At 38.9% G+C, this 11,547-nt stretch overlaps 1 protein-coding gene across 2 annotated transcripts; it reads right to left on the reverse strand.

Moving 5' to 3' along the window:
* Window positions 1–4,647: 4,647 nt before the first annotated feature.
* LOC146003127 (uncharacterized) lies at window positions 4,648–10,658 on the reverse strand. Of its 2 annotated transcripts, none has more exons than XM_083141305.1 (2): window positions 10,525–10,658; window positions 4,648–5,572 (listed from the first exon to the last, which is right to left on the reverse strand). In XM_083141305.1, the coding sequence occupies exon 2, from the start codon at window positions 5,566–5,568 to the stop codon at window positions 4,864–4,866; it is 705 nt and encodes a 234-aa protein (XP_082997431.1). In that variant the 5' UTR covers window positions 5,569–5,572; window positions 10,525–10,658; the 3' UTR covers window positions 4,648–4,863. The 2 variants fall into 2 exon arrangements, with proteins under 2 accessions (XP_082997431.1, XP_082997432.1); XM_083141306.1 differs by lacking the exon at window positions 10,525–10,658 and adding an exon at window positions 6,257–6,381.
* Window positions 10,659–11,547: the final 889 nt, after the last annotated feature.

Here is an 11,547-nt window from a genome sequence, read left to right on the forward strand (position 1 = left end):
ATGGGTCTCAGTGCAATACAAAACGCTAACATCGACAAAGGATCTCCTTGCCTTACACCTTTATAAATATAGAGTTCTTTTGTCAGAAAACCATTTATTTGAATTTTTGCTGTTGCATGACTATAAAGACTTTTAAATACTGAAAGAAAATGTCCACGTATACCGTAGCCCTGCAAAACGTTAAATAGATATTCATGATTTATCGAGTCAAAAGCACGTTCAAAGTCTAATGCTAATATAGCATTTTCAGAGTTTTTGTTCTGTAGTCTATAACATGTAATTATTTCACGCATCGTTTGTAAAACATTTGTGATTTTCTTATTTAAACCAAAAACATATTGATCCTCTCCTACTAATTTGTCGACATAAGGCATAAGTCTGCCAAGCATACATCGCGCCAATATTTTATAATCCGTACAAAGGAGGGTGATGGGTCTATAATGACCAGCTTCGCTTGGTTTTGGACATTTTGGGATTAGAATTATAATACCCGTATTGGAAGATTTACCCATTTGATACTTGCTAAACACTGCATTTATCCAATCCGTTATTGTTTGACCCATCAATTTCCAAAAGGTTTGATAAAACTTATTGGGTATCCCATCCCAACCAGGAGCTGAAAATGATTGCCCTACCTTAACCGCTCGAAACACTTCCTCACTTGTATATTCTTTGTTTAAGTTTTCACTTTCTTCATCTGTAAAAACCTCTGATTCGGATGCCAATTCATCCATTAAAGCTCCATTATGTGACGCTGGTTGGGAATATTGTTGCTCAAAATAATTATAAATGCAATTACGTATTTCAGGGGCTGAATTGATCTTTGTTCCCCCATTATCAAATATTTCACTAATACATTGTCTTTTAGCATTTTTTCTTTCATGAATTACATGGCTGATAGAGGCGACCTCATCGTTGTCAAAATGAGGAAGTCTACTACGAATTTTGACCCCTTGACGCCTTTCTGCAGTCATTTTTAACAATACAGCTTGTATACGTTTGACTTCAGTTTGCACTTTTTTCCCGTCTGTTGCTTGCTGAATTTGTTCACGCAACACCCTGTAGTAAAAATTATATTTATTTGTCCACTCTCTCGACCGTTCCTTACAGTAACTGATACAAAATCTTTTTATACCCGGTTTGAGAATCTCCTCCCACCAGCGGATTATATCTATCCTCCTCAGACGGTGTGTTATCCATCTCGACCATTGGTCATTAAATGCTTGTTGGAAATTTTTCTCATTAAGAATTGAAGCATTTAATTTCCAACAACCGTACCCTCTCGGGACTATTGGAATGTCCACATTTATCATCATAATGACAGCACTGTGATCTGAAAAACATGTAGGTGTTATACTGATGGACTTTACGTTCTGACGTAATGTGGGGGTGACATAAAATCTATCCAAACGGGATGCACAATTGTCACGTATATACGTGAAACCCCTCTGCCCAAAACATTTGTCACTCCAGACATCTGTGAAGTTAAAGCCAGTTACTAATTTTTGCAATGAATTCGACGTGTTAAATCCAGGTCTTTGATCCTGCGGATACAATACACAATTGAAATCTCCCCCACATATTATGTGTTCTCTCCTACCCTGCATTTCAACAGCAACTTCCTGCGCAAAAAACTCATCCCTTTGTTTTCTACACTGTGACCCGGATGGAGCATATATGTTATATATCCATACATTTGCAACTTTTGCTGATATGATTCTATTATTAGGATGACATACCACATTTGTGAGGGGAACCGTATTACGTGTTAACAAAGCTGTTCCTGTCGATTGGAAATTTGCATTATTATGAACTCTTATCGTTGGGGAAAAATTGAAATTCATTTGTCCACATTCTTGGAGAAAGACAATATCTAATGATGCTTGTATAATAAAGTCCTCTAACGCCGCCTGTTTTGTAAGGGATTTCATTTTGTTTATATTTATTGTAGCAAAACGAAGGGTCGTCATCATAAATACTATGAACAAAATTTTTGGGATTGGGTATTCCCAATACTTATACTTCCACCTTTGCCCCATCTAAGAGTAATAGTTCTTACACTATTTTTATATGCCCCTAATGTTATACACCAAAAATTAACAAACACACTAACAATATTATTTTTGTAGGGGGGAGGAAATACCCCTTCCCTTTGTATAGCTTAATCCATAAATATCTACCACCACGCAATACAATATCATTAACTTTCTGACAGTCCATATAAAAATATTCATTCCAAATAATACTATTTTCTAATCTTAAAGTGATTACCTGTATCCAGTATTCACAAACTTTCATGGCCTATCGGACTTGGATCAATAACCATGTCTTGGACATTTGTTTTTACATGTCGCAATGATCGTCTTTTCGTCCGATTGCTGCCTGACACTTTCCTTATACTCTTTGGTCGTTTTTGTGAGCCGGAAACTGAACGACCCGTACTACTTTGGACACTTCCACTTTCACTATCCGTTTCCGAATCTTTTTCCTGTTCAGCTTCTTGTCTGAAGTCCTTTTGCTTGGTCTGATTCTGCTTCCTCTCCTTGTTGCTCTGTAGCACTTCATCACTCGATTCCTCTTGCACTTTAGTTATGTCTTCTTGTCGTCTTAGTGGTCCACCCTTCTTCTGCTCCATAGTATCCAGGGACATTTCTTCACTTTGTCGCGTAAGTTGAACATTTAACACAGGTTCTTTTGGTTGATCTTGCATATTTTCTTCAGTTCCTTCCTTGGTCAAAGTTTGTTGATCATTCTTGTGAATATTTTTCTCTTCCTGTATATGTTTTCCCTGTTGAAGCCCTTCTATCACATTCAGTTGTGCTGATTTTTGACTCACATTTATATCTTCGTGTGTAGATGTAGACGGTGCAATTGCTTCGCTATAGGACCGAACTGCACGACCCATGACTTTGAACACTGTTGGTTTCCGTAAGGTACAATTAAACCGCATGTGATCACTACTACCACACCATTCACAAGTCGGGATTTGACCATTATATACTACATGTGCCGTATATTGGCCTATTTTTACAAAGGAGGGAATTGGCTTCTTAATTGCCATCAAAACCTGACGCACCCCATTATACACTTTGTACCTAAATTTGTCACTCCAAGTTTCTGCTTTCAATTCATCGATTGTCCCATATTCACTCAGTTTTTCACGAATTTGTCGTTCTGGCACTTCCAAAGGAAGATTAAACACTCGAACCGGCTTCAAAATTCGATTCGCATCACTCAGTTTCACTTGTGTCACAGCTCCACTACTATAATAAAAATTCACTTCACCAGTATTTTCTTCTAATATTTTTCTCATTTTTCCCGGACGCACTAATTTCAAAAATACACATTTAATCGTCGTGGGAATTTGTATGGCTGCAATTTCATCCACACTCAGTTTGAATTTATCATGAATAAATTCATGTACTTCCAAAGGACTAGGTTTCAAAGTTCCCGTTTCAAAACTGATTTGTATCGTATTTTCGCGATCCATTCTATATTTTACTTTTGTCCAATTCTTCACTAGCACAGTTCAACAGCACACCCTCTCCCACACGTACGTACCGATATCGCGCTGAACTTTCACTTTTCCTCAAAGCACAGAGCTCGTACAGCACGACCTACCTGTTCCGCGCTAGGCGCGAGACTGACCACTCGGCCACAGGGTCGGGCTACTCTTGTTAGCAAACAATCACAAAGGGTTTATAAACAAAGCATCTAAAAGAGAAAGATTAATGTAACCTTGGAAACGGCTTTTTTGTTTCCATGTAGGAGTAACAGGCCAAAAACGAAGGAATAGATTCTACGAAGCAAATTTCCCAATTTCGATGTTACCATCCCCAACGTCAAGATGACGTGGTTTTATGAAAGAAAAAGGTCTGGTTACCTAAATATCTCTCGCCCGAAAGCGGAGTGGGATAAGGAGTATACCCCTTAACTATTGAAAATGAGGTAGAACGCTCTATAATTGCAATGACCAGAGTTATAAATATGGAATAATATATGAATGAATTCTCTCACATTAAAGTGGAGTAAATTTCTCTCACCAGAAGGTGGAGTGGGATATCTTTTTCTCTCACCTGTTAGGAGGAGTTTACCTCTTGCCCGTAGGCAGAGCCCTACTTCTCTCGTCCGCAGACGGAGTCAAACTGAGCTGCTAGCCCCGCTCTCGCCTTTATATTGGGTCGGCGACGCTAGCGTAAGCAAGTGGAAGAAATATAAACTATTAAAAGCATATTCTTACATTAAATATTAAGTTAGTTTACCAAATTAGAGGTGTAACCTGTTTATAAATTGATACATTTCTTATTACATATTTTTATCAGAAAGGTCACAAAAATAGAGGTGCGACACGTACAAATTGTGACGAGACGGGTTCTTTACAATATGTTTATTTGGGTCTTGCTTTAATCACACTTTTATGCAAAGAAATACCAATAGGGACAGGATCTACAGTTTAAAGTGGAATGAAACCAATATGTGCCTCCACTTGGTATCGAACTTGGGACAGTAAATTAAGAACATTGGATGTGAAATCGTCTGCGTGATTTTGATCTTTTCTCATTGTTACATTTACCGCAACAATGAGAAATTGTCTTTATTTCTAGAGTTTGTAAGTAAAAAATAATAATAATGTTGTGGAAGTGCAATTAATATATGTAGTCCACAATTTTATTCAGTAAAATACTACATTTGGAAGAAATACACGAGAATATTTAGATTTTTGCTTCTCAAGTTGAGACATTTCTAAGCTACGCTAAACGAAAGCAAATTTCAAATTCTGCTTGATACAAATAAGTTCCTTTGCAAATATGCCGAACTGGATTCTAAGCACTTAACGACACGAAAGAAGCCGACTGGAATTTCCTACGACAGAAAGGATCTTTCCGTTAACGCCAGAAGATGGGCTGGATATTGACGTGGGCGTAGACGTAGGTCTCCTGGTCCCTGCACAGGGCCATCCTCATCAAGCGCTCCATCCCAAACGCACAAGTGCAGCTGCCCGTCTCGTACAGCAAACTCCTTCTCCAGAAGAGACTTCACCGGGCCTTCGTCGCTCACCACGTGAGCAGCGTTCTCCCCCACCACGTGGACGGTCGCCTTGAAGAAGACGCTGCCCCATCTGGTCCCCAGGATCATCACGAGGCACACCAGCCGGTCGTCGCGACGGAGAAAGTACGCGTAGAAAGTCCTTCCGAAGGCTTTGATCATCTGGCCGGTACCGAACCCCGGCCTCGACAGGCAGATCCTCAGTCTGTACTTCTTGGTCATGACGAGCGAGTTCTCCCCGTGCTGGTTCACCAAGTGGTCTTCCATTGCCGTGGAGTCCAGGAGGCTGGCGCAGTCCTCGTAGGGGCAAGGGAGAGGGTGTCCCCAGCAGTCTTCTTGGTGCAGGGAGAGGGTGGAAGTGCTGAAGGACTTGGTGCAGGTGGTGCACTTGACTCTTGCAGCAAGTTGCGAGAAGAGGTGCCTTTCTCTGGGGCGACGGATGGGGCCGATGGAATCCTGGCTCAACTCGGATCTCCCTTCGATGCTAGGGCTGGTCATTCCTGAGGAACACTGTTCCTCCATTGTACTGGAACATGGAAAGTAGTACATTGAAATCTATGGTCTTCGTTACACTATAACTAAATGTCAACGTTAGGAATTGCAGTGAATAGTGATCATATTAATATCTTGCTTGCAGCAAGAGGCTGCATTTCACACAGAATTTTTAACAAGAATACCACAGTAATCTTTCATGGTTCGATGATTTGTTCTGTATGTGCTTTTGCTGAAACTTGAACATTTTTAGTCTTAAATATGATGCTGTTTTCCGGCTCACACATGCAAATTGGTTAACATTACTTTCTCAGTAAAATGTTAATGAGTGTTGAAACGATATTTTATCATCAGTCACTCTGTCTTTTCCTTAGTAATTGTACACGTTCCTAACAAGTGACATTATATTCAGATTTTATATTAGCTCTCGTTTAAGGTGATGATTTTAATAATGCAACGAAAGTTATAATAATTCCTTTAAACATAGATGAACATACCAGCAACATCATATTCATGAGAATATTGTTGATAATTATCTAAAAATAAGGAAAATTCTAGGATGAATTTGCATTGGTGCTTGCTAACAATATCCTCTAAAACTCTTTCTCTGTGCAAAGTTCAAGTTCTAATTCTAAAGACCTGAATTTAAAGAAATATGTTAGAACGCGGCTACTAAGAACTGTAATGCCGCCAGAAAATAAGTTTAGGCGTAACTCACCTATCTCTGATGAACAAATCTTAGAAGCAAGGATCTAAGCTAGCAACCGACTTGTTTTCTTGATAAAATTGTAGCTTTGGTATCACCTCAATCGTTCACGCATGCGCAAGGAAAGACTGTGCATTCGAAATGCTCCTTGTTTCCTTGGTTACGTTACTACCATTGTTTATGTATTACACTGCAGATTGTCGTGTTATTTTTACGGTAAAATTGCATAACTACTTCACACAAATCTGTGTTGATATATGTACCATCTTGGTGACAGAGCCTTTTTGTTAACCTGTCCTTCCCAAATTCTGGAATAGTTAATATAATTCTGGAATCCGAGTTCCGGGTTTCCCCTTGCTTTCCAATGTGCCGAAATTCCAGATTAGAAGGTTCCTACTTCAGGATATTAGAAATTATTTGCAGTATGATTTCCAAACATAAACCATGTCATGTTCCGGGGGCTCCTTTCTTCAATATTCTCTTCTCTCGCCAAAACACGACTTACTGCTACTAGAGCGGCCTTATTAATTAACCTTACCAATACAAGACAACAATGCACCCGCTACGCACGCTTAAATGATGTGTACCCACTCCCGAGAAATTATGCTTACATGAAAGTCCACCTGGAATAATGACAACAAAAGTATTTAAAATGGTCATAAAAACATTAGAGGCTGTATCAAACTCCATATTCATAGCATCCCTGAAGAAAATGTTATAAAAAGTTAAATAAAATATTCCACGTACAATATGTCATTCCTTTTTCTTTGAAATTTGAAATCGTTAATCATGAATCCCTTAGGATATATTTGTATTTTATCTGTATTCCAAAGTGGTGTCATCTAGTGGTGATTGTAAATATCTGAGCCTACTCTTCTGGTAGTTATTAACTAGCCAAATGGAAACAGAATTTAAGTTTAGACGCAACTCAAATATCTCTGATGAACAAATCTTAGAAACCAAGTATCTAGATTATCAACTGATTTGTTTCCTTGATAAAATAATAGTTTTGATATCACCTCCGTGGCGAAGTGGTTAGCACAACGCTTTACGATGCCAAGGTACCCCAGGTTCGGATCCCCGCCCGGGCATGGGTCTACTTTCCTTTCTTCAATTTCATCATATCATCACGCATCCTCATCTTTGCGATTAGCCATATGTGACAGATAAGCGAAGTAAAATAAACTAAGTCTATTAATCAATTATTTTCTAAAACTCTTTAATTCTTCTTTAGCATGCCACTTTTTTGTTAAAATTATATTACGATTTGTAAAATGACGAAATTCTAAAGGAGAACACGCAACTTTCTTTGTAGCGCATCGGTCAGAAAGTTTCACGAATATGAATTTTCAAAATAAATTTTTTAACATGTACTTTGCCCCCTATATACCCCTATATGCCTCAAAGGTATGCCTCAATACCATCTTGCAGGATGACAATTATTATTTTCCCCCTCCTAAAAGTAATAATATACATTCGCTCTCTGAATCTCCCATATAAATGCTAGGAGCCGTCTGCTTCAGCCGAGCTCACTGCTTCTCCGGTGACGTCACGCGTTCGTGCAAGATCGGCAATCTTCGGATGGCTTTACCTAATCTCTATGTAACTTGAAGCCAGCTATAGCTAACACTTTTGGTGGCGTACAACGTTGTTGGTAGACTCGCTCATTGGACTCAAATAACCTGCTGGAGATCTTCCACAAATTAACTATGTCCTATTCTAAATCGGCACTAGAACGTTGACAATACAATGGCCAAAAATACAAATATACCATTCTATGACATGGTTGCACATCGTCTGCAACTAGTTACGTTCATTGAACAACTCATATATTAAGAATTTCTTAGCCACTTCAAGAGAATATGGTACAGTTGCATTTAACGAAAGCCATGCTCATCTTCCACGTCCGAGTTCCATTCCTAGCAGCATTGTCTCCACACTAAACGTCGCGGTTAACCAATCAACGCCATACGTAGACAATAAAACGGTCTCAGTAAATCTTCTCTTACTGTAGCAGAGATGCAAAAAAAGGCAATGTATGGAAGGCCTGTGTTGCTGCAGCCATGAACCTTCGGGTTTAAGAAGACTAGAGAGTTAGTTAGTTGTGTGTGCCAGTTATATTGGTTTCACCCAGCCAATCTTCAGGGCGGAGTGGTTGGAGCAGCACGCTACAACGCTAGGTATCCCGATTTCGAATCACGGCCTGTCCATGGATGTATCTTGTGAGTGTCCCTTCATAAATTACATCATATCAACACTCATCCTCAGGTTTGCGATTAGCCAAATGAGGCAGGAAAGCGACGCTAAATAACGAAAAACAATTGTTTTCACCCACAAATATTGTGTTGTCACAGGTCATCCGTTCTCTGCTGTTCACAAATTCCTGCAGGAATTATATCCGCCTAGAATTTAAAGTTAATTAATTCCTTGTGAATATTCGTTAACAAAAGACAAACACACAACGCGTGGCGTAAGCTACCCGTTGATGGACAAGGAGTGGCAAGCATTTTTCTCGTTGGGTGTGTCGTGGTCAGCTAGTCGTCTCTCACCGACGTTGTTTTCCGGCTTTTGAGACTGAAGCCTTCTAGTGTTGATTTTTCCTTAACCATCCAAATGTCAACCTCAATTCCAGTGGTACATCTTGAACTGAATCTTTCAGACTAGCAAAGCACTGGCGTGTGGACTCTCAGCCAGTATAACCCGCTGTACGGCTCGTGTTTTGTCGATCTACTTGTTCGTGATTATCTCTTCGTCCATCTCTCGTCCATCAACCTTCAGTCTCATCTTCGCGATTATCCAAAAGTGGCATAAAACGAAGTAAAATAAACTAAATCAATCAATGCAATTCTGTAACTTCCACCAGAGCTCGAAGCCGGGACCTCGCGCACCAAAGATGAGAGCTAGCCCACGTGAGAGCTAATATTTCATTGCATGTGTGCTAAATTCTTCAGGACAGGTATTTTATTGTACTCTTTACCATACTGTCTTCTCTTATCCGTCTAGTTTTGAGGACAAAATGTGACTGCAAGATAATTAGGTATGGGAGACAATGCACGTGCGTGCCATAGCCGGGACTCTAAACCAGAATTTCTGGAAATTGAAACGATTTTGTATAAATTTGTTGAGTATGTGTTGATTTAGTATGTCATACTTGAAACTAAAATACGGCATATTTAGAATACCATGTTTCTACAGGGTTTCAATGATGATGAATTATCAAGATCCTGCGTCCTCCTCACTTTTCCCTTCCATTTCGTACACATTTGTAGCAAAGTGACCCCTTATTCTGTAATTGTTATAATATTATGCACTCCGAACCAACAAGAAGTTAAAATTAATTGCTTAAAGGTACTAGAATGTATAAAAAAGCATAAGCTTTTATCTTCTCGTAAAATATCTGAAACAATAAAAGTTAAAATATACAAAGCAGTAAAACCTATAGTATTATATGGATGTGAAATTTTGTGCCTTACGTTAGAAGAGGAACATAAATTAAGAGTATTCTCTTATGAAATAAAATTCTTAGGAAAATATTTGAACCTAAAAGAGATGAGGAGACAGGTGAGTGGAGAAGGTTACATAATTTAGAATTGCATAGTATGTATTCTTCTCCAGATATTATTAGAAGACCTTGGTGGGCAGGTCATGTGGCACGAATGGGAAAGGAAAGAAGAGTTTTCAGGATTCTTGTTGGGAAACCTGATGGTAAGAGACCTGTAGGAAGGTCAAGGAGAAGATAACAGTAAGATGGACCTAAAAGAAATCGGTAAGGATTGGAAAAGATTGGATTGATCTTGCCCAGGATAGTGACAGATGGAAGGCTTGTGTTGCTGCAGCCATAAACCTTCGGGTTTAAGAGTAATGGAGAGTTAGTTAGTTAGTTAGGACATATCAGATACCTCATATTCATTATATTCTTACAGAAAATTGTCAAGAAATTAATCGTAATACTTGCAATATGTCTTAGCATGTGCAAAACTTAGGTCTTGAAAAGTTCTGAATGTTAAACTCTATATCCCGTGCTGCTGAGCACCATTGGTTTTCGGTTCAAGTCCCGCCCTGGGAACGGGTGTTTATTTACGTCAATTGTATCTAATCACAATTCCTTCTTATCATCGGTGTTATCATAAAGATATAACTAAGAAACATACAGGAAGAAGTATTCAAATGCAATTGCGTTTTAGAAATCTAAGCCTACTGCACCGTGTTGAAAGAAATAGGTTAAACGTAGCAGTAAATAACCCAAATGGAAACATAATATAATTTTACACCTAACTCACCTATCTCTGATGAACAAATCTTAGAAACCAAGTATCTAGATTAGCAACCGACTTGTTTCCTTGATAAAATAGTAGCTTTGATATCACCTCAATCGTTCACGCATGCACAAGGAAAGAGCTGTGCATTCAAAATGCGCCTTGTTTCCTTGGTTACGTTGCCACCATTGTTTATGCATTACATTACAGATTGTCATGTTATTGTTGCCAAGACTTCTTAATCTTTGAAGACTACCGCATCGATTGAGTGTTTGACACATGTGAAAAGTTGTACTGAATCCAACTGCGATTTCACACAACCAGTGAAAGGTTGATCAGCAATGAACTAGCAACCGTCCACTTTACTGACCTCGTTAATCCGGACTATTGGGGGGATTAGTTGACCGGTTTCACGAAAGTCCGGATTAACTGAAATAACCTAAAAAAAACAGTAGAAAGTGCATTAAAACTCCGTTTATAGCAACAAAACACGTTTATTATGGTGACTTTAAAGGGCATAGGCCTAAATACACTATACAGTACAGTACAAAGTCTGCGGGAAACAGAATTTCATCAGTGGTTGACTACCTTTTTGGTGGCAAGTTTTCTTGTTGACTTCTAGCCACATTTAAAATCTTGCATTCTGCTTTCTTTTTCTTTTCCTTTTGCCTGTCCGGATTAAGCGAAGTCCGGCTTATCGGGGTCCGGATTAACGAGGATTTACTGTATACAATTTACTTTTGACAAGGACTTAATTGCATACAACTCGACATGTTAAGAGTAGAATAATATCAACCCTATTGTTATTTTACGTAGTCCTAAGGAAAAGTATATGAATACAATTGTGTATACCCAAGTAACACTTCAGCCATGAGAAAAGGAGAAGACGAAAGAAAACAGGATTTACAAGCAAGACATGGAAATAAGGCCACAATAAGAACTAGAAGGCAGGGCAACAAAGTTGCCGAAACTTCCAAAAATATCCATCAGATATGATAAGTCTTGATCTTGGTCTCCGAAAATTCTTGGCTCGACAGCTATGGTCCA

The sequence above is a fragment of the Lepisma saccharinum genome, chromosome 19, assembly GCF_977018435.1.
Source record: "Lepisma saccharinum chromosome 19, izLepSacc3.1, whole genome shotgun sequence".
NCBI lineage: Eukaryota > Metazoa > Arthropoda > Insecta > Zygentoma > Lepismatidae > Lepisma > Lepisma saccharinum.

Excerpts from the sequence above, each read along its gene's own strand:
- LOC146003127 (XM_083141305.1), bottom strand. The coding sequence starts at position 5,568 with ATGGAGGAACAGTGTTCCTCAGGAATGACCAGCCCTAGCATCGAAGGG.